The sequence below is a fragment of the Phyllostomus hastatus genome, unplaced genomic scaffold (assembly GCF_019186645.2).
Source record: "Phyllostomus hastatus isolate PE091 unplaced genomic scaffold, TTU_PhHast_1.1 phas_contig_209, whole genome shotgun sequence".
NCBI lineage: Eukaryota > Metazoa > Chordata > Mammalia > Chiroptera > Phyllostomidae > Phyllostomus > Phyllostomus hastatus.
The window spans coordinates 21,478,029-21,500,619 of record NW_025333735.1 but is presented as its reverse complement, the minus strand read 5'-3'; the positions used below and the strand labels follow the sequence as shown (position 1 = coordinate 21,500,619).

The window sequence follows — 22,591 nt, the reverse complement described above, 5'->3', positions numbered from 1 at the left end:
CCATGTCACATAGTCTTTAATATCATCCTTACTTTCCTTTACTAATTTACTTATATTGAAAACCAACAATCTCTTATTTCTGCCTGTACATTTCTCAAGGTCATCGTGTTACAAAATTTCAGTTATTGTTGCTCCTTCTTTCAGTGGTGAGTGAAAGTATCAGTGGGTGCCATTCATGTTTTATAGAACACTACTCCTTTTTTAAACAGATTTACCTCTGGCTGGACTAACCTGGATCCAATCCTTCATCTTACAATGGCCCTTGAGAACTGTGCAGATGCTGGAGAGCACTGCATCCAGTTACCCAGTGACTGCTGCCAGTTCTGCACTAGGGGCCAAAGGCCACTCTAGTACAACTTAGGAAATCTGAAATCATGATCCTCCTTGCATAAACCCTTCACTGTCAGTAAAAACCCAGCATCTAGTATTTTAAAAATGTCTAGGTTAGTTTTCTAAGATACTTTTTACAAGGAAACTAGAATCCCATTGGTCTGGCACACAAAAAAATTGTTTAAGATTTGACTTTTTTTTTTGCCAGATTCCCTTATCTCAGGGCACATACTTATGATATGTTAAGTATGAGTATCTTTTTTCTTGAGAAAGCTACATGCTAAAAGTTTTGGATTTTAGGTGCATTTTCCAATTTGCTTAGAAAACACTCACTCTGAAATTCAGAGTTCTCTCATCTTCCTCAAAAAGAAAGTCTTATTACTCTGAAGAACAACTGAAATTAGATACTTCAGACAAATAAAATTCATGGGAGGGATGTATCCATTTATTATGCTTTTCATTTCGTTCACAGTAATTCAGTCTCAAGAAAATCATACGTAATGTAATTTTCAAAACTATCATTCAGCTCCTGTTTGGGGTTTTTTCCTATCTTGACTGCTTTCCATTATTTTCCATTCTTAACTTCAATTTAACATCATTTTCTTTTTCTCTATAAAGTTCCTCAGATGTATTCTGAGTAGAGAATTAAAACAAACAAACAAAAAACTGTCACTGAATTGTTGGTTCTAATTCAAAACTGTGATGCAGGTGGTTAGCCAGTACTAACTCAGTTGCCTCTGTGCCACCCTAGATACGTAAGAGGGGAGCCAAGGAAGGAGAGCAGGTAAGAAGCCCAGGGATGCCGTCAGGATTCTCTGGCAGGTGACCCATGATGATTATCATACTGACTGTGCAGGCACTGTGGATGTAGTGGGAGGGGAGACGAAACCTCTAAAAGCATGATGGCCTTTAAAGATCCTGATTTCTCGTTTTCTGTAACTTCCAATTGTTTGACATCTGTGTTCCTCACCAAATTTTAAGTTCCATGAAGGCAACGACAGTGCCAATCTTTCTTACTGTTATAACTCAAGTTAACTAGCATGGTGTCTGCAGTATGGTAAGCACTCAACAAATATTTGATGAATGAGTAAATATAATAAAAAACCCTTATCTAATGATCATCCATCCCTAGATCCAAGTACAATATGCTTATCTTTCAGTTTTCCTTTCACTTCCAACCATAGCCTTTATGGTTCAATTCAATTAAATCATTGAGAAAGTTGGATGGCAGATACAAGGAGATGCTTGTTAAAGAGTACAAGCCTTTATTTATATTGTAAGATAAGTCCTGGAGATCTGATGTTCAACATAGTGGCTATAGTTAAAAACACTTTATCGTATACTTGAAGTTTGCTAAGAGAGTAGATCGTATGCATTCTTACCACCAGAGAAAAAGGAAACTATGTGAGTGATAAATATATTAATTAACTTGATTGTGGTACTTATTTCACAATGTACACATATATTCAATAACATACGTTTTAAATATATACAACTTTGTTTATTATATTTCAATAAAGCTGGGAACACTGAAGAAGACAAGAAAGTTAAATACCTCAGCCCCTTAACCCTCTGCCACACACATCTTTCTAATGTGCAATCCTGTATTTCCTACCTATTTGGATTTTTTACTCTGGTCTAAGCTGTGAATGCTATAGAAAGCTTACAGCAGTATTGATGGTTAATATTATAAATACATGATTTGCTGGGCCCCTGATGCTGCTTAGCTTCCCTTTTATTCAATTTAGTAAATATTTTATTTTTCTACAAACCATTGCTCAAAATAATGGTCTAAGCTAACCTCCACTTCCTCCATACTGAAATTAAGCCCTTTTATTCAGATCTCTGCCTTATGACTCTATTAACACTATATTCTCAAGGGCCACAAATGCACTCTTAATTAATTCCATTGCTAAAAAATTAGCTGAAAGTCACTACCTGTAAGAGATTGTATTTTTTACAGAAAAGGGTAAAGAGGTCAATGAACCTTTATTTATCTAACTTTATCTAAATTGATTATTTTGGATGATGACAGTGGGATTGTAATAAAATATATTGCTAACTTATTTTTTGGACTTCATTTCTAAGTTCAAGGCACTATACTTGTTACTTTACAAGATATATCTTATTTTATCTTTAAAAAAACACTAGTATTATCTCTATTTTACAAATATGAAAACTGAAGCACAAAGAAATTACTTATTCAGGGTTACATATAAAGGGCACAGTCAGGATTGAACCCAGGTTTTCTGACCTATATTTGTAACCATACACAATACTTCCTGAAGTGTAAGTCATTTACCACTACGATCAGAATTCCTTGGTGAGATTGTTAAAAATGCGAAGTACTAGGCTGTAATCAAGACCTACTGATGAAGAATATCTCTAGATCGGGCCTAGAAAAATGCATTTCCAGGTGATTCTTATGCATATCAGCTAATCATATAAGTTAATTAAAAACATTTTCTCCCAAGACTGGTTAAATTAAAAATAACTGGACAGTATAAAAAATTTAACACCCCTTGTCAAAAATTCTTTTTCTGTGTTTAGGTCTATTTATTCCATTATATTCTCAAAGCTTTCTCAGGGAGGTTTTCTTTAGCTGTTTATTTATTTATTTATTTTTAGAGAGGGGAGGGAGAAAGAGAAAGAGAGAAACGTCAACGTGCAGTTGCTGGGCCTGCAACCCAGGCATGTGCCCTGACTGGGAATTGAACCTGCAATGCTTTGGTTTGCAGCCCGCGCTCAATCCACTGAGCTGCACCAGCCAGGTGTTCTTTTATTTTTAAGAAAGTTTTTCTTTTTGTGCCAAACTACATATAAAATTTGTCTTTTTAATAATTTTAAAACGCAGAGTTTCACGGTATTATTTACACATGATATGCAACTATCATCACTATTTCCAAAACTTCTGTTACCACAAATAGAAACTCTGTTTCATGAAGCAGTAACTCTCAGCCTCTGGTAAACTCTAATCTACTTTCTGTCTCTTTGAATTTGTCTGTTCTAGATATTGCATGTAACTGGAATTGTATAATATTTATCCTTTGGTGTCTGGCTTATTTCACTTACCATATGTTTTCAAGGTTCATGTTGTAGTACATGTCAGAACTTCATTCCTTTTTATGACAGGATAATATCTGTATAAGGTGTGAAGTAGGGTTCAACTATTATTTTTTTAATATTGTCCTTTCAATTGAGGTATAATTGACATATCAAATATTGTACACTGAATATACACCTGGAACATTATATTAATTCCAGGTATACAACATAATGATTCAATATTTATATGTACTACAAAATGACTGCCATAGTCAGTCTAGTTAATACCTGTCACCGTACATAGTTACAAAATTTTTCTTACGATGAGAACTTTTAAGATTTACTCTCTCAGCAACTATATATGCAATAGAGTATTATTAATTACAGTAACCATGTTGTACATTACATCCCCATGACTTATTTATTTTATACCTGGAAATTTATACCTTTGACTGACCTGTTTACCCATTTCCCTCACCCAGTACTCCCCATCTCCGGCAACCATCAATCTGTTCTCTGTATCTATGAGCTTGGGTCTTTTTTTGTTGTTGTTTTTGATTCCCCATATAACTGAGATTTATTTTTCTTTGTCTGACTTACTTCACTTAGCATAATGCTATCAATGTCTATCCATACTGTGGCAAATGATAAGATTTCATTCTTATTATAACTGAATAATATTCCATTGTGTGTGTACACACACACACATTGCATTTTTTGTATTCATTCACCCATTAATAGACACTTAAGTTGTTTCTGTATCTTGTCTATTGTAACTAATGTTGTAATGAACATGGGGGGGATGCATATATCTTTTGAAGTTAGCGTTTTTGTTTTCTTTCAGCTTTATTCTTTGGCATGTAGAAATACTGTTGTTTTAGCAACATTTGTTGAAGAGACTATTCTTTCCCCATTAAAGGGACTTGGCATCCTTGTCAAAATCACTTTGGCTATAGATGTATAGGTTTTGGACTCTCAGTTCTACCCTATTGATCCATATGCCTATCCTTATGTCAGAACCATACTGTTTTAATTATTGTAAGTTTGTAGTAAATTTTGAAATCAGGAAGTGTAAATCCTCCGACTTTCTTGTTCTTTTTCAATATATTTTTTTAATTGAAAAATACCTCCAGATTACTGAATAGGTAGGAACAACCACTGAGTGGTCTTAAGGTGTTCTTCCACAAGCTCCTAACAGAATGTAAATAAAGTTTACAGAAAACAAAGTTTCTAAAAAAAAAAAAAAGAAATATATTTAACATATTGTATAAATTTAAGGTATATGACATGTTAACTTAATAAATTTAAATATTGTAATATAAATGCTATTGTAGTGATAATTAGCACCTCTATCATGTTACACAATTACCATTTCTTTTTTAAATATATTTTATTGATTATGCTATTACTGTTGTCCCATTTTCCCCCTTCACTCCCCTCCACCCTGTACACCCTCTCCCACCCACATTCCCCCACCTTTAGTTCATGTCCATGTGTCATACTTACGAGTTCTTTAGCTTCCACATTTCCCGTACTATTCTTGCCCTACCCCTATCTATTTTCAACCTACATTCTATGCTACTTATTCTCTGTACCTTTTCCCCCTCTCTCCTCCTCCCGCCCCCCTGTTGCTAACCCTCCATGTGACCTCCATTTCTGTGGTTCTGTTCCTGTTCTAGTTATTTGCTTAGTTTCTTTTGGTTTTGCTTTGGGTGTGGTTGTTAATAATTGTGAGTTTGCTGTCCTTTTACTATACATATTTTTTCTTTATCTTCTTTTCTTAGATAAGTCCCTTTAGCATTTCATAAAATAAGGGCTTAGTGATGATGAACTCCTTTAACTTGACCTTATCTGAGAAGCACTTTATCTGCCCTTCCATTCTAAATGAGAGCTTTGCTGGATAGAGCAATCTGGGATGTAGGTCCTTGTCTTCCATGCCTTGGAATATTTCTTTCCAGCCCCTTCTTGCCTGTAAGGTCTCTTTGGAGAAATCAGTTGACAGTCTGATGGGAACTCCTTTGTAGGTGACTGTCCCCTTATCTCTTGCTGCTTCTAGGATTCTCTCCTTCGTTTTTACCTTGGCTAATGTAATTATGATGTGCCTTGGTGTGTTTCTTCTTGGGTCCAACTTCTTTGGGGCTCTCTGAGCTTCTTGGATTTCTTGGAAGACTATTTCATTTGCCAAATTGGGGAAGTTCTCCTTTATTATTTGTTCGAATGCGTGCTCAATCTGTTGCTTTTCCTCTTCCCCTTCTGGTACCCCTATAATTTGGATGTTGGAACGTTTAAAGATGTCCTGGATGCTCTTAAGCTTTCTCCTCATTTTTTTGAATTCTTATTTCTTCATGCTTTCCTTCTTGGTTGATTCTATCTTCCTTCTGGTCCACTGTATTGTTTTGAGACCCAGTTTCCTTCCTTTCACTATTGGCTCTCCTCCGTGTATCTTCCTGCATCTCTTTTATGGTAACCTGCATCTTTTCATCTAATTTGCGCCCCAAATCAACCAATTCTGTGAGCTTTCTGATCACCAGTGTTTTGAACTGTGCATCTGATAGATTGGCTATTTCTTGGTTGCTCATCGGACTTACATGCCGATGAGTCCTGGGGGACTGATCTGTTCTTCTGTTGGAAACATGTCTCTCCCTGTCTCTCCTTTTTTTTTCGGTTTGGTCACTCCTGTTACAGTGGGGGGGGCGGAGCCTTAGGTGTTCACCGGGACGGGCACCCCAGTCACTAGATTGTGACGTTATCTGTGGGGGCGGGGGTGGGAGGGAATAATGGCGATAGTTCCATTCTCCTGGGATCTCAGTCCCTTCTCTGGGATCCTGGGCTGTGAGCTCTGCCCTGGTCCACAATCGCGGCCTCACTGGGTCCACCAGCTGCAGCTTGCGTACTCAGGGTCCACCGCTGCGTTCTTGCGTGCCCCGGTTGGCTTACGTGCCGAATTTGCACCAAGTTTTCCCCGACCTCCGCGCGCCACTGACCCGAGCCAGCCCAGCTCCTCTCGGCCCCTCCTACCAGTCTGGATGTATGGGTCTACTTCAACTTCTTGGCTGTCCGACTTCCACTCAGATAAATTCTCTATCAGTTCTAGGTATTATTCTGGCTCTAAATTGTTGTTGTTCTAATCATGGTTGTGCGTGGAAGTATGGTGCGTCCACCTATACTTCCATCTTGCCGGAAGTCTCTTTACCATTTCTTTTTAATGGATGGAATAATTAAGTTATAGCCTTAGCAAATTTGAAGATTATAATACAAATATTGCTGTCTACATTCACTATACAGTGCATTAGATCTTTAGGACTTATTTACTACTGGTTTCAAATTTTGTACCCTTAAATAACATCTGTCCTATCCCCCTATCCCCTGGCAACCACCAGTTTTTATGAAAATTTTTAAAAGATTCTACATATAGCCCTGGCTAGCATAGCTCAGTGGATTGAGCATGGGCTGCGAACCAAAGTGTCGCAGGTTTGATTCCCAGCCAGGGTACATGCCTGGGTTGCAGGCTATAACCCCTAGCAACCGCACATTAATGTTTCTCTCTCTCTCTCTCTCTCTCTCTCTCTCTCTCTCTCTCTCTCTCTCTCTCTCTCTCCCTCCCTCCCTCCCTCCCCACTCTAAAAATAAATAAATAAAATCTTAAAAAAAAAAGATTCTACATATAAGTAATACCATTACTTGCTATTTGCTTTCACTGCATGTCCTTTTGTACAACTTGACTTTTTTTTACTATGTATATATATTGCTTCTTTTAAAATATAGTAAGTTAAACAAAAAAATGCTTTCCTCTCACCATATTTTGCCATGTATAATCTGTACTTTATTGCCCAAATTTTTTAGGAAAAAATAAGGATGCACATTATACATGGGTAGTACTAATTCCATATCTATATAAATGTCTTTAATTCTTTAATTTATGCTTATATGTTAAAAGTGTAACTCTAGAAAGCAACAGCATTATCATATGGAAAATAATACCCTGGAATATGATAATTGGTTTTGTTTCTAAATATAAACAAATAAATGAAATGAATTAAAAAATTAAAAGATTTTTTCCTGAAAGTATGAGCAAAGATGTGGGTACACATTATACACAGCAAAATACAGTAATATCTAGTTGAGATAGATTTCACTGAGGAAATGAGAACTGTAAATGGGGGAAGGAGGGAGTAGTAATTTATAACAAAAGTATGTTGGGATAGGGCACGTGAAAATATTTGGAGCTGGGGGGAGTAGGGCTAGGGAAGATAGCTAGGAAAAGCAGATAAAGGGGTATGGGACTAGATGCAGGAGATGCCAAACAAGAAGACTTCTCTGAGAAACTCTGTATCCTCACCATACTCTAAATGGTACTCATTTTCCATCTTTTAATGTAGTTCAGCTACATTATGGAAAAAATCCACTTGAGACCCTGACCTTGAGGTATAACCACAAATTACACCATTTGTATGGAAAATTCACTCTAAGTTCCACTCAAATGGTTTAAAAACATTTTGAAACATTACCCACTTCTAAGTCAGCGCAGGTATATTAACATAAGACCACAAGCTTCCAATGGGTAGAAACTTCATTTTCCTCACCTCTACTCATCCATGATATTGTGTGGCACAAAGAAGATACAGCTGAAAGGGTAAATGAGCTGAACATATGAATTACTTTGAATATTTGATCACTGTCCTCCTTAGTTCAATTTCTCTAGCCTCAGTGAATAAATACTCTTTCCAGAATATATAGGCAGCAGCTTTCTGCAGATAATGACTTCATTCAAAGGACCTCTGGCAAGCCAGTATGAAAATAGTTAGGTGCTGGCATGTAAGCCTTCTAGGTTCCTCTAGACTGCATAATCTGCAGGCTTCACTGTGTTCTTAGCTATCAAATCAGCTATTTGTTAGGCGTTATGTTCCTAGACAACATGTTTCTTCTCCATCCACGTAAATCTGAATAGAGCTCCTCAGTTTAAACCTAAGCTGGTCTTGATGTACAAGTTGGGAAAAGTGGGCTCAATGAGCATTAAAATTAAGGTATCACATATCACCATCATGTGAACACTGCAAAACATATCACAAAGTATTTCACTTCTTTAAAAAAGACTACTTTAACTCAGGTATAACTCTTTATTAATTTCTGTAAGAAAATAATTTCTCTTAAATTATCACTAAACAAATATGACCCCTCTCTTTCAAGACATATGTATATTATTTCAAAAACAACAAACTTACTCATTGTCTTTTGTTATAGATTTCTTTCTCTTGGTTAAACTGAGATGATTCAATTTTTTTCTCTTTCCTATACATGGGCAACAAAAAAAATGAGGGAAAAATTGTCAAATTTTAAATAAAATTCAGATCACCAAATTTTAAATAGAAAATAAAAGGATAGACAAATAAAAGGAAAGTAAGAAAAAAATACCCTGAAATTTGCTATGGGAAAAAAATTTCACTGTTACAACTTTTCAATAGTTATTTTACATTTTTCATTTCTTATTTTCCTATTTTTTATTCATGATGATGTTATATAAAACGATTCTTTTTTAAAAGAAGGGAAGGGAGGAAGTAAGAGAGGGAGAGAAATATTGATGTGAGAGAAAAACGTCAATTGGTTGCCTTCTGTACCCACCCTGACCAGAGACCGAACCCACAACCCAGGAATGTGCCCTGACTGAAACTTGAACTGGCGACCTTTTGGTCTAAGGAACAACGCACAACCAACTGAGCCACACCCACCAGGGCTAGAAAAAACAATCTTTTGAAAAAAATTTCCACTGGGGCTTATTTATTAAAGAGAAAACTAGAGAAACTAAGTTATCCTTCATATGTGTGTGGGGTTAAAAATGTTAGTTTGATTTCATAGCTCTAGTAGAACTTAAATGTTTACACCTATTAGTGGTCAAGTAAACATTGGTTTTATGAGCTAACCATTTGGTTGGTTGTTCTAGATTATAGTACAATATATATTATATACTTTAAACATATTTGGTATATAAGTATTTCAAGGCACATTAGCATAGTTAATTAAAGATTCTCAGTGTCTTACATATATGGCCTTTGATGTTTATTAAATGAATAAACAAGCAAATGAATGAATAATCCAAACTCTTTACTATTAATGACAAACACTAAAGAAAAATCACTTTTTAAAATGTTTAAATGATGACACTCCCCTCATACTATTACATATTTTTATGCAGTTCCATTTGTTCAACAACTGGCACAAGAACTATTATTTACTCAATGTTCTTATTACTTTTCAAAAAAACTGTTCAATGTAATGTATCGTGAAAAACTATCTGACTCTCCAACAGAAACCAATGTGAGCCACTTAGTTTAAAATCTTCTAGTAGCAAAATTTTTCTAAAAAGCAAAAACAGAGCCACAAGCCAAGAAACAGCACGGTTTGCTGGCAGCCTCCAGAAGCTAGGCAAGAGGCATGAGATGAATTCTCTCTCAGAGCCTCAAGAAAGAACCAATCCTGCCGACACCTTGATTTTTGGCTTTCTGGCCTCCAGAACTGTGAGAGAATAAATTCCTGTCATTTTAAGCTACCAGAAAAAAAAAAAAAAGAAAAGAAAAAAAACCAAGCGAAATAAATTTTGATATTTCATTTAACCCAATATACCCCAAATACTGTAATTTTACACATATGATATAAAATTATTAATGAAATAATTATTTTTTCACACTAAATCTTTGATATGTGTGTATTTTATACTTATGGCACATCTCATTTCAGACAAGCTACATTCCAAATGCTCTACATGTATTGAACAGTATAGGATTATACCACAGAAGGCTCTAATATTTCTAGATGAAGTCAATTATACTGATAATGTGAAGGCAATTTCTTTAAAATTTTCAAGTGTAATTTATTAAATATTAAGAAATATATAATCTGCAACACATTTTACAATGCTGGTTTGCATTTTTTTAATTTAATTTTTATTCCATTAATTATACTTGTTCCTATTACTAGGGGGAATATTTATTTAGAGTATATTTCCTATGACCTGGTATTCATAATTTCATTGAGTAAATTGGTTCAGAAGGTGATTAAGAATTTCCTCACTTATTCTGAACTTTATACTTTCTCTAAAAAAATTGTAACTAAACTGTTATCTCAAATTAGCCTTTAATGTCAAAAATCTTGTGATTTAGAAATTTTGCTAAAGTACTAGTTACCTCTCTTGCTTATTAACTTTTCATTCATTACTTGACTTGTCTGCACCATTAAATTTAACAGAATAAATTAATATTGTTAACAGTTTATTTAATGAAAAATATAAGGGTAAGAAGGTAACATTTATCATTTTGGAGAACTTTGAAGAAATAAGTCTCTTAGAAGCTGTCTCTCTAAAGAAAAAGTCAAGCTGGAAATGTATGTTTTGTAGAAAACCACAGATGAAAACCCATAGTACACATTAAACCTTTATTTCACAAAATTAGTATTAATTAATTACCTGAATTTTGTACTATGGTGTCTGTATTCAATAAATCTCCACAATTAAATATTAAATTACTCTGTTCTTTTACCTTGTATTTAATTTTCACATTTTAGCACCCATCAGTAATGTTAGGTGAGAAATAAGAATGCTTTATTTAAATTTTCACCCATTCAATACTTTTCTAAACAGTTTTATTATTGTAAGAGTATTAGTCAAATCTCCTCCTATAAAATCAATAGCATTAATCTCAATTTTTCCATGGAAGAACTTATGTTTTTATTATATTTCCAATTGATAAGTAGGAAGAGTTTTAAAGTCTCTAAGAATAGCACTTGCATCAATGATCAAAGACTGTTAGTAGATGCTAATATATCATTAGGAGTTTTCTAGTTACTTAATAGCTACTTTATTTCATTCCATTCTATTAGCAATTAACATATGTTAAAAGGCTATATGGTCTTTTTCTTGCTAGGTTATATATAACTAACAGCTGTATATCTGACTCCCTTTAGATGCAATTTTGCAAAACTGTAGTAATAAACATACCGTCACTAAATATGGACTGTATTCAAAATTTAGCCCCTTCGGTAACTAATGAAGATAGCTTACAACAAATCATAACATTTAGAAGTACAACCAATGATGATGATGATAACATTCATTTATATAGTATTTTTAGGGCTAGGCACTGTTTTTTTTTAAATGTTACATATATTAACTAATCAATTTGCACAACTCTGAGGTAGTCACTCTTATTCTCATTTTACAGATGAGGAAATAGAGGCATAGAATGACTTCCATAATTTGCCCTCGGCAGCCCTAAAAGTAGTGGGTGGCAGAGTCAGGCCCCAAACCCAGCCAGCTAGCTATAAAGACAGCGCTCTTAACCATGATGCTATGCTTATTTATTAACAGACTAATCTAAAGTTCAAACAGGTCTAGGCTAGTATCATGCTGCTTCTAGATACACATACTTTGTAGCTGACACACATCTCAGGCATTATTTGGTCCCAAACCAAAAGCTATGATTTGAAGAAAATTTTGATTGACCCAGAGAGATTCAAATGATTTATGTAAGGTGTCACATACAAGTTAGTAACTTTTTTCTAAAAGTTATTGCTAGATCAAGTTGAAGCTTTCAGGCTAACAGGCAAATCAAATCCTGTTATTCTCTTAATTAACCAAATTAGTAAACAAGTGTGGAAAATGAAGAAGCCCTTTAGAGGAACAATTCATGAAAAATAACAATGTTAATGGTGCTTATTAAATTCAAAATACCTTTACTGAGTCCTATGGAAGAAAATATAACATTCTTAAAGTATTACTTATAGTATTGATTAGAAAGTTATCAATGAGAAAAGTGGAATGGCTTTTTTATCTACGAAAACATTTAAGAAGCAGCAACGGAACAGATTTTAAAATCTTTTTAAAAAATATATATTTTATTGATTATATTATTACAGTTGTCCCATTCTCCCCCTTATTCCCCTCCGCCCTGTATACCCCCTCCCACCTGCATTCCCTTTTAGTTCATGTCAATGGGTTGTACATATAAGTTCCTTGGCTTCTATATTTCCTATATTATTCTTAATTTCCTCCTGTCTATTTTCTACCTATTATTTATACTACTTATTCCCTGTACCTTTATCCCCCTCCAATTCCCCCACTGATAACCCTCCATATGATTTCCATTTCTGTGATTCTAGTCCTATTCTAGTTGTTTGCTTAGTTCGTTTTTGTTTTTGTTTTAGGTTAGGTTAATAATTCAGTTTGTTCTCATTTTACTGTTCATATTTTTTATCTTCTTTTTCTGAGATAAGTCCCTTTAACATTTCATATGATGATGGCTTGGTGATGATGAACTCCTTTATCTTGACCTTATCTGGGAAGCACTTTATCTGCCCTTCCATTCTAAATGAAAGCTTTGCTGGATAGAGAATCTTGGATGTAGGTCCTTACCTTTCATGACTTGGAATACTTCTTCCCAGTCCCTTCTTGCTTGTAAGGTTTCTTTTAAGAAATCAGCTGATAGTCTTATGGGAACTCCTTGGTAGGTAACTGTCTCCTTTTCTCTTGCTGCTTTTAAAATTTTCTCCTTATCTTTAATCTTGGGTAATGTAATTATGATCTGCCTTGCTGTGTGCTTCCTTGGGTCCAACTTCTTTGGAACTCTCTGAGGTTCCTGAACTTCCTGGAAGTCTACTTCCTTTCCAGATTGAGAAAGTTCTCCTTCATTATGTTTTCAATTAAGTTTTCAGTTTCTTGTTCTTCCTCTTTTCCTTCTGGTACCCCTATGATTTGGACATTGGAACATTTAAAGATGTCCTGGAGGTTCCTCAGCCTCTCCTCATTTTTTTTTTTTTAATTCTTATTTCTTCATTCTGTCCTGGTTGAATGTTTCTTTCTTCCTTCTGCTCCAAACAGTTGATTTGAGCTCCAGTTTCCTTTGTTCCACTGTTGGTTTCCTGTATATTTTTCTTTATTTCACTCTGTATAGCCTTCACTTCTTCCTTTATTTAGTGGCTATACTCAATTATTCCTGTGAGCATCCTAATTACCAGTGTTTCAGACTGTGCATCTGGTAGGTGGGCTATCTCCTCTTCATTCAGTTCTTTCTCTGGAATATTGCTCTGTTCTTTCATTTGGGCCATATTTCTTTGTTTCAGCACACCTATTATGTTGTGAGGGGTGGAGCCTTAGGTGTTCACCAGGGCAGGGCAACCCACGTTCTGGATGCATTGTGGCATATATGGGAGGGAGGGGTCAGAGAGGGAACGATACTGCTTGCTCGGCTTTCCACCTGCTTTCAAGAGACTGGCAGCTTCTCCTGCCCCCACAACCCCCACAGGTTTTTACATCCAGAGGTTCTGAGGCTCTATTTTCCCATGTTGGAATGCTGGGTTGTACAGTCTGTCTTGCTCCTTAGTAGTTCCTCCCGGTTTATCTACATGTGAATGTGAGACTACCTGCCCTGCCAGCTGCTGCCTCGCCACAAGTCCTCTCCACCCAGCTTCCCGTCTCCTCCCCTCCTACTAGGCTGGATGAATGTTTCTTCTTTAACTTCTTGGTTGTCGCACTTCCATACAGTTTGATTTTCTGGAAGTTCTGTGTTGTTTTGTTTTTGTTTTTTTAAATTGGTGTTTCCTTCTTTTGGTTGTGCAAGGAGGTGAAGCATATCTACCTACACCTCCATCTTGGCCTGAACACAGAGCTGCTTCTTCTATCATTTCTCTTTATTGTTTTAATCATATTGTTTATATTTCGGTGCTGTTACATTGCTGCAATCTGAGTGATTTCTACAGCTCTACTGTCTAATTTATAAGTATTCACTTTTGCTATGCAAATTTATTGTTTATCCTTCTACCCTAATTACTAAAAAAATAACTCTGATGCATTCTGGGGAATAAAGATGAGCAAAAGATGTACCAGTCTTCCTCTCCTCTGAAAGCATAACAGTTTGGATAAACTTGCTGGGGGGGGTGGTGGAGGAGCAAGGTAATGACACACAAATATATATATATGAGAGAGATAAATGCGTGTGTGTGTGTATGTATACTATATATATATATATCTTAAATGTATAAGGTTGAATCAGTCACCCCATTTATGGTCCATGCAGAGTCTAAGTAGAGGAAAGACTCATAATCAGATTTTTCTTCCTTTTACAGCTAGAAATGAATTTAAATTTAATATTAATTGTTCACATACCACATGGTTCAAGGTATACTGGATGTACATATAAATATCTAGAGATAGGGTATTCCAGAGACAACTGCAAGTACAGTGTTCTTGTGGTGGGAAGGGGCTCAGCATGATTAACAAATAGCAGGAAAGAATGGCTAAAGTAGTATAAGCTTGGGAAGGGTAGTAGTAGAAAATAAGGCAGGTGATATGCTCAGGTATTAGATGATGTATGGCCTTAAAAGTCATGATAAGGTTTTGAATTATACCCCAAGTGTGATGAGAAGTGAGTAGTAACTCAAATGTCCTTGAAAATGTTAGGTAAAAATCCTTATTTAAATCATACCTTATGTTTTGTACAATATTTAAAAAATGAGTATTGTTAATAGAAGTTATGACTTCATTTGGAATTTAAATTACTTCATACGAGTTGGGCTTTTTAATTTCTAAAACATGTAATAAGATGACATAATCTGATGTAAGAACCTAGACAGAATTCTCTTACTTTGAGACTTCTGTGAGATATATATATCAGAGTATATAAAACACACCATCTACAGTTTAATAAAAAATTATAGAGTGACCCAGTGTAACCACAATATATGTTAAGAAATAGAATATTACCAGCTCCCCAGGAACGCTTGCTATATGACTTTTTAAAAAAGAGCTTACTTAGTATTATAATCTGTGATAATTATCCACTTAAATGTCAACTGGAATCATGTGACCAATCTTTTTATGGGCAAAAGGAATGTTCCCTTAAGTCCATATTTAATTTCAATATGGAAATTGAGTACATATCCACTTAGAACCTATTCACATTTCAATATGGAAATGTACCATCTCTAAGGCACTAATTGTTCATTTTAAACAAAAGATATATCAAAAAAGGTATAAAAAACAGAACTATAGAACTTGAAGAAAATGTGTACATCTTCGTACATTTTTGTGAAAGCAACCCTAATAGTAATAGCTTTAACATAAAAAGCATTTGATTAAAGTAAAATAAAAATCACTCAAAAGTTTAAGATCTCATTATGGGTTTCATTACAACAAATTAGGTAAAATAAGACTTCTTTGTTTCTGTATAGCTTCTAGTATATGCTTAACACTCAATAAATGTGAAACAATAAAATATGAATTAGGCTAATCATATCTAAAATATATTTTATTAAATTTAAGCCTACTTAAAATTTTATATTATAGAAACTTGACATGTCACTGATTCATAACCTTTTCCAATATTAAAAATGAAACCTATGAAGTCTAGATTTCTATATCTTTTAAATAAACATTTTAGCAATAAACTACCAGAGAATAAGAAATATATATGGTCAAATTTAAACTAACAATATTTTAAAATAAAGCATTTCATATGAAACTAGGTTACTTGCTTACAGAAAATCCTACAGATTTTTTGAAAATGCATTTAAAATAGTAAAGGAAAAGAAGGGAATGAAATGTAATAAAAGCAGCTATATAAAGATATACAAAGTGTGGATAAGACTAAATGGACAACATGTATAAAAATAACATTTAGGAGTATCATTCTTAAACTGCATAGTGCAGTTGGTACCTGAATTATGTGCCCTTTAATTTATGCACATGATGGATAGCTTGTTAAGAGGCATATCTGTGACCATTATAATTGATAGTAGCTGAAGGCAGTCAGGCCATAATTTCTATTTAATGGATAAGACAGTAAGGGAACAAAGTCTGCAGTAGCATTTTAAAGTAAGTACCTAGAAAGTTTACATTTATGTCCAAAGTAATATCTATATTCTAGCCTTTTCTATGTTGAATTCTTTAAGAAGAAAAAAATCAGCTACAGTAATATCCATATATTATTAAATCAAAATTTTGATTTAACCAATAACTAGAAAAATATTACAATAAGTGAAAAAGAATGTTTAACTAACCATTTGATGGTCCATTTTTGTGTTCTTGTTCTTTAGACCTTGTGGGAGAAGCGAATGGGCTCAATTGACAAGTTCCAGTTGTTGGAGAATAATCTGTAGTACTTTTCTTCCTTGTGATTTTTGAAGGGCCAAATGACTGGAAATAAACATTAATTTGGGACAAAAATACTATGTTTAGTTACAGATCTTTGAAAATACCTTTGAGAACTCACAAAATTCAACCAATACTCTTTTTCTTGTTCTTTCTTTTGGATTTTAAACATACTCAATCATCACCTTCAAAATGCACACTATTTTTTCAAGTTATGTATATATTTTAGGTTTCCATATGTATATATTTTGTATATATTTTAGGGCATCTCAGTTGTTTGGTATTTATAAAATTTTAACATTAAAGAGTTACTGCCTTCTGAGATAGTACTTCCAAACTAATTAGAGATGGCTGGCTCTCCCAATTATATCCTGACTTTTGCTGTCAGCTGAACTTGAAGTATAATTATGGGGCTGGGCCAGGGGAACTCTCAGATCTCTTACTAAATCCCACAGGGAAATCCTCGGAAGGGTCAGTACTGTCCTAAACCTTCACAAAGTTGCTCTGTCACTGACAGTCTTTTGCCTTACTGATAACCAAAGTAATGCCTAAACAATTGAGTATGAAATTTAAGGTCTTTGAGAATTTGGCCTATCCTATACAAATCCCCTCTGCAGCTTCCTCCTCTGTGTTTTCACAGACCTTGTGCATATTTCCTATTGAAGTTAGCAAATTTTTTACATTTTTTCAGCCCCACTAAAATTTGAGTTCCTGAAAATATCATTTCTTTGTCTTTGTACCCTAGAACTCAAAAAATGTGTGATAAATGAATGACTTATAAGGAACAGTCCACCAAAATACGGATGATACATTATAGAGTTGTACAACTGAAATCTGTATAATTTTGTTAACCAATGTCACCCCAACAAATTCAATAAAAGTCCAATAAACTTGGCCAAGCCACTATACACATTTGTTCCTTAGTTGGTTCATCCAATAATAAATGGCACTTATAGTCCAAGTATCTGCCTACACATACTTGGGCCCTAACCCTCTCAATCTTATCTTCCCTGGGACATAGTCTTTCTTTGGTTTGGGTCTCCGTTCATGTCTACTTCCTCCGAAAACCATTATCACACTATTAGTTGCTTGCTCTTCTGATTTCCCTTTAAACTTGTTTTCCACAATGCTTACTAATTACCCAGCACTTGCTAACTAATGTGTACAAACAAAGAGAAGAAGTTGTTCTGGCCTCAGACACAGCAGCAAAGGGGTATTAAGGTAGTGTGTGTGCTAAGGAAATTGAGACAGAAAATCAAAGCAGGCTGCAGTAACCTCACAGCATGACTCCTATGAGGGGGCAGGGTGAGGCTTAGATAAGTGAAAATAAAATGTATGAAAAACCTGAAATTTAGACATAAAGCAGACACTATAGGGTGTTTGGGGGATAAAGGAAAGGTCTGAAGACTCATACGTTGTCAACATTATGGAACTGAACTTTAGTTTGGTAGCTGTCTTGAAATAGTTATTTAATTTTCCAATATCAACTACTCTTTATTTTCAAGATGCCATGGCAGAAATAGTGGCTGTGTCCCATTTTTCAATAATCTTGTTATTAGTTCCCAAACCTGAAGCATCAATTTTTTTTACAGTTAAGATTTTAAATGATAAATACTTCTTTGTATTGAGGGAACAAGGGCATTCCATTCTTTATTTTATATACCCACAGTAGCCACAAATGTAACCAATATCTTTTTAAAAAATCAAACCATAATATCAAGTCATAACTCTAGCACAATCTTTTTTTGTAGGGTGAAAGGGTTTTAAGTCGCTTTATCAGGTGGTTATTATTACCTCTCCATCTTGAGTTTTCACCTGTTTATATGTATTCAGTCATAAACTATGACATTTATCCAATCCTACCCTACTTTTCCAAGAATTTATTGTCCAGAACTATTTCACTGTGTATGTACAAGAAATGAAAGTCACTACCCTAATGTACATTTATGTCGATCTGTTTTCCTATTTTCACCAAAAAATTATTTTTTCCAATTGCCAAATATCTAAACATTGTAACTGTAGATCATACATTTCTCCTTGAAAACAATTTTCTAGCTTTCATAAAATAAGTCTTTGTGTGTGCATGTGTGTGTATGTGTATATATTTTCCCTCACCTTAAAAATATTGAGTCTCTTTCTTTCTTTTTTGGTCATCTGTGTTGCTTAAAAGAAAAAATGTCTGTCTACAATTATTATGCATAGAGTAATACATACTTTTCCAGTAAATATTCTTCAGTAAATAAATAATTGTTATATGTCTGTCTACTGATATACACGAAGGCATAATTTTACTAAGTACCCCCCCATAAGTTGTCTCAAGATATGCTTTTAAACCTTAAAGATGGTTAAAAGTGACCCTAGAATTGATGTGAGAATTTCCATTCTACCATCAAACACTGAAGGACTTGGCCTACTGATTAGTCTCCCACAACAGGAAAAGTTAAGAAGACTGGGGATTGCCAGGCCATTTTCAGTGTTTTTTCCATACACACTACTTGTATTGGCTCATGCTGTGGACTTTCCTAAAATCTCTCAAACAGCACCTGGCCTCAGGGAGCCTCGTACCTCTTGTTAAGTGGCCGCAGACCTGGCAAAGCGGGCAAAGCCAGACTTCATTTGCAGCTTAGCCTCTCTTGGGTACTTCCAAGCCCAGCACAAGTAGCAGCCATCTGCAGATTGCTTTGTAGCTCAGGCAGGGTGGCCCTGGGCAGGGCACACACAGTGACAGACCTCGGCCTGCACCTCCTGGGAGGCCCCAGAGCCAGCGCACACAGTAGACAGCTTCAGACCACACCCAAGCACCACCTGAGCACCTCCACAAGCTACACACTCAAGGGGCAGACTCAGGGAGCATCTGAGATCTATGGCATGTGTCACACTGGTTTGGCTCAAATAAACTCATAAAAATTCTCCACAGGTTTAGCATCCATTTATTTGGTAGCTGGCAAGAATCCAAAGAAGTACACCCAGGACCACCCCATGGACCTGGTGCTAGGTATAAGCAAGGTCCCATTGTACCCCACCAGCTCCTTGCTTCGCATCGGTGAATTTGGTGAGCTCCCAGAAGACAAAGACTTTAAAGATTGTTGACTGCCCCCTGGTGACACAGTTTACTGGAAAGGACATCTAATAAAAAACACACTCCAACCTTGCTGGAAAGAATCTACTCAGGTGCCTAACCATGAATGAACATCTACACATGTCAAAGATTCCTTGAGGATGAGGAGCTGCTAACACCAAACAGAGACAGCTATCCCAAGACATTAACATGGCCTGTGCATCTACAGAGTGATAGTGAACTCGGAATCCATTTTGTTTGATTGTCTTTATCTGTCTGCTAATGATATTAGTCATATTAATAGCTATATTTGTCCTTTGAGTTTTTCCATTTAGTCCAACTGCTTATGATTACTGAACACGTACGAGATATCTGATAATACACTTTTCACGGCTCATGTCAATATTGTACTAAATACTAAATACAGAAAGGTGAAAAGATAAAACTGGGATCACAACAGTTTATAGGACAGAAATGATAGGACAGAAATGTTTTTTTCACAATGAAGACCACAGATCTGATTGTCTTCCATTTACCTTCCCTTTTTTAGAAAAAAATTCTGCTTTAACTCAGATCCCATCCTCAGTGGTCAACAAGACATCAATACCAAGACTTCCTAGGAATAAGCCTTCCGAGGGCTGTGAGACCATACTACTTGACCAAAAAGTGGGTCATCAATGCATCCTTTGGATTGATTATATCCAAAATGTTAAACAAACAAAAAGCAAAAGTTAGAACTGTGGAGGAATAAAGAGGTTCTATGAAAAGTAATCTCATAGGGTGACCTGATCATAAATTCCTAACTGGGCAAGTTATGGTGGAGGGTCACAACCCAGGCCTAAAACTTTTTTAATGAAAGGTTTTAAAGCAGTCCCTGTGCATTCTGTCTAGGCCACAGGTGGCAAAAACAAGGCCCGTGGGCTGAATCCGGCCTTCCACCTTGTTTTATCCCGCCCAACACCTTGTTTCTACCCAGTGGCAGCACTGAGCTCCTTGCCCCTAGTTAAGGAGTAGTTACATTTATACAGTCCTAAAATTAATTTTGGCCCTTTGAAGACAACCAAGAAGCTGATGTGGCTCCCGGTTGAAAATGAGTTTGACACTCCTGGTCTAGGTTAACACACCTTTGAAATGTCAGAAGTAAGGTATTAACTCCCAAAAGAGCACATAATCTTGTTAACTATCCTATAATCTAATCCCTGCCTTACTTCCTCTAATATTCCTTACATCCCCTCCTTAATTTCAAATGCATAAAAGAAGAAGCAAACTGTTATTCTGGGGAACATTTGAGATCTTGTTCCATGGCTTATGTCATCAGTTTGGCTCAAATAAATTCTTATTTAAAAAGGCGGGGAGGCAAGCCCTGGTTGGTGTCGCTCAGTGGATTGAGCACCAGCCTGCAAACCAGAGGGTTGCTGATTCGATTCCCAGTCAGGGCACATGCCTGGGTTGTGGGCCAGGTCCCCAGTAGGGGGTACATGAGAGCAACTACACATTCATGTCTCTCTCCCTCTCTTTCTCTCTTGCTTCCCCTCTAAAAGAAATAAAAACAAACAAACAAACAAACAAACAAATAAAATTCTTTAAAAAGGTGAAGCAGAATCAGTGGGCAGCAGAGCCTCACTGTAGTGAGTCCTGCTCCATAGAGTTGGTCCCTGCAAAGCAGATCCTCCACAGTGGGCACGGCCAGCCAAGTGGCCTAAAGGTAAATCCTTCCCATTGATGTGCCCACAGCAATCAAGGCTCAACTACAACAGGAAAGTGAATGCAGCCTACAGAGGGTTTATACTTGGATTGACCAGCTTGGGTGACTGGACAGCCTGTGCCACTGGGCCCTACAGAACACTTACTATATTAGGCTACTCTACCAAGACCAGGAGACTTAGCAGCTCTAACTAATACACAGAAGCCAACACAGGGAGGTTGCCAAAATAAGGAGACAAAGAAACATGTCCCAAATGAAAGAGCAGAACAAAACTCTAGAAAGAGAACTAAACAAAATGGAAACAAGCAATCTACTAGATGCATAATTCAAAACACTGATCATAAGGATGCTCAATGAACTTAGGAGAAGAGCAGATGAACTTAGTGAGAACAACAAAGAGCTCTAAGAAATACAGAAATGGAACTAGAAAACATTTTGACAAGAACCAGTAAGAAATGAAGAATACATTTACTTAAAGGAAGAACATATTACAGGGACTCAATAATGCAGTAGATGAAGCATAGGATCAAATCAGAGATCTGTAAGATAAGAAAGCAGAAAACACCCAATCAGAACAGCAAAAAAAAAACAAAACAAAACAAAAAAAACCCCCATAAAATAAAAAATGAGGATAGTATAAGGAGCCTTTGGGACAACTTCAAGACTACCAACATTTACACTTGGGGTGGGGAGTGGCATGCCAGAAGAAGGAGAGAGGGAGCAATGAATTGAAAACTTATGTGCTCTCCCAGAGGTGAGAGGAGGTCTGAGTTTTGAGTCAGTGGCAGTAAATTCCCTACCCGCTGGACAACGGGATGCTGGAAGGATTCAAAGGCCAAGCGAGGTGTAGCTGCTGGGGGGCATTATCCTGCTCACAGCCTCTGTGTCCTGCAATAACACCATTCAAGACTTTGGAGCTCCCTCTGGTGTTCAGACCCACCTGGGCCCGCAGCTGCTCTGGCACGGTAGATGGCCTGGATATGGAAGTCAGGGCCAGATCCTGCTGGGTTCCCTGTGCAACCAGCACTCAGCTTCAAGTTAAGCCAGTTCAGCCTCATATAGATTTACAAATGAACTCCTTGAACCTTGCCTTTATTTGACCAAATGACCTCAGGACCTTAGTTTTGCAAGCCCTTCTATGCCACATCAAGCTCACACTGGCTGCCACTCAGGTTGGAGGCTGCCAGCCCCAGGAACTGAACAGCTTGAGAGCCAACTGGGGTGGTGCTCAGGTGCCAAATTTTTCATGGCTGCCAGGTTCCACAGGTGTGCTGCCTTGGATGTGTTCTAGTTGTCCTGCTGGGGGTGGAATGTCCCTGGC

At 36.2% G+C, this 22,591-nt stretch overlaps 1 protein-coding gene across 3 annotated transcripts in view; it reads right to left on the bottom strand.

The window, feature by feature from the left end:
* LOC123816498 (integrin subunit beta 3 binding protein) overlaps nucleotides 1-22,591 on the bottom strand; it is a 57,725-nt gene that overhangs the window by 13,685 nt on the left and 21,449 nt on the right. For all 3 annotated transcript variants that reach the window (XM_045835495.1, XM_045835494.1, XM_045835496.1), the window contains 2 exons: nucleotides 16,417-16,552; nucleotides 8,598-8,664 (listed from right to left, as the gene is read on the bottom strand). In XM_045835495.1, the coding sequence (XP_045691451.1) occupies nucleotides 8,598-8,664; nucleotides 16,417-16,552 (203 nt within the window). The remainder of the gene's footprint in view (nucleotides 1-8,597; nucleotides 8,665-16,416; nucleotides 16,553-22,591) is intronic.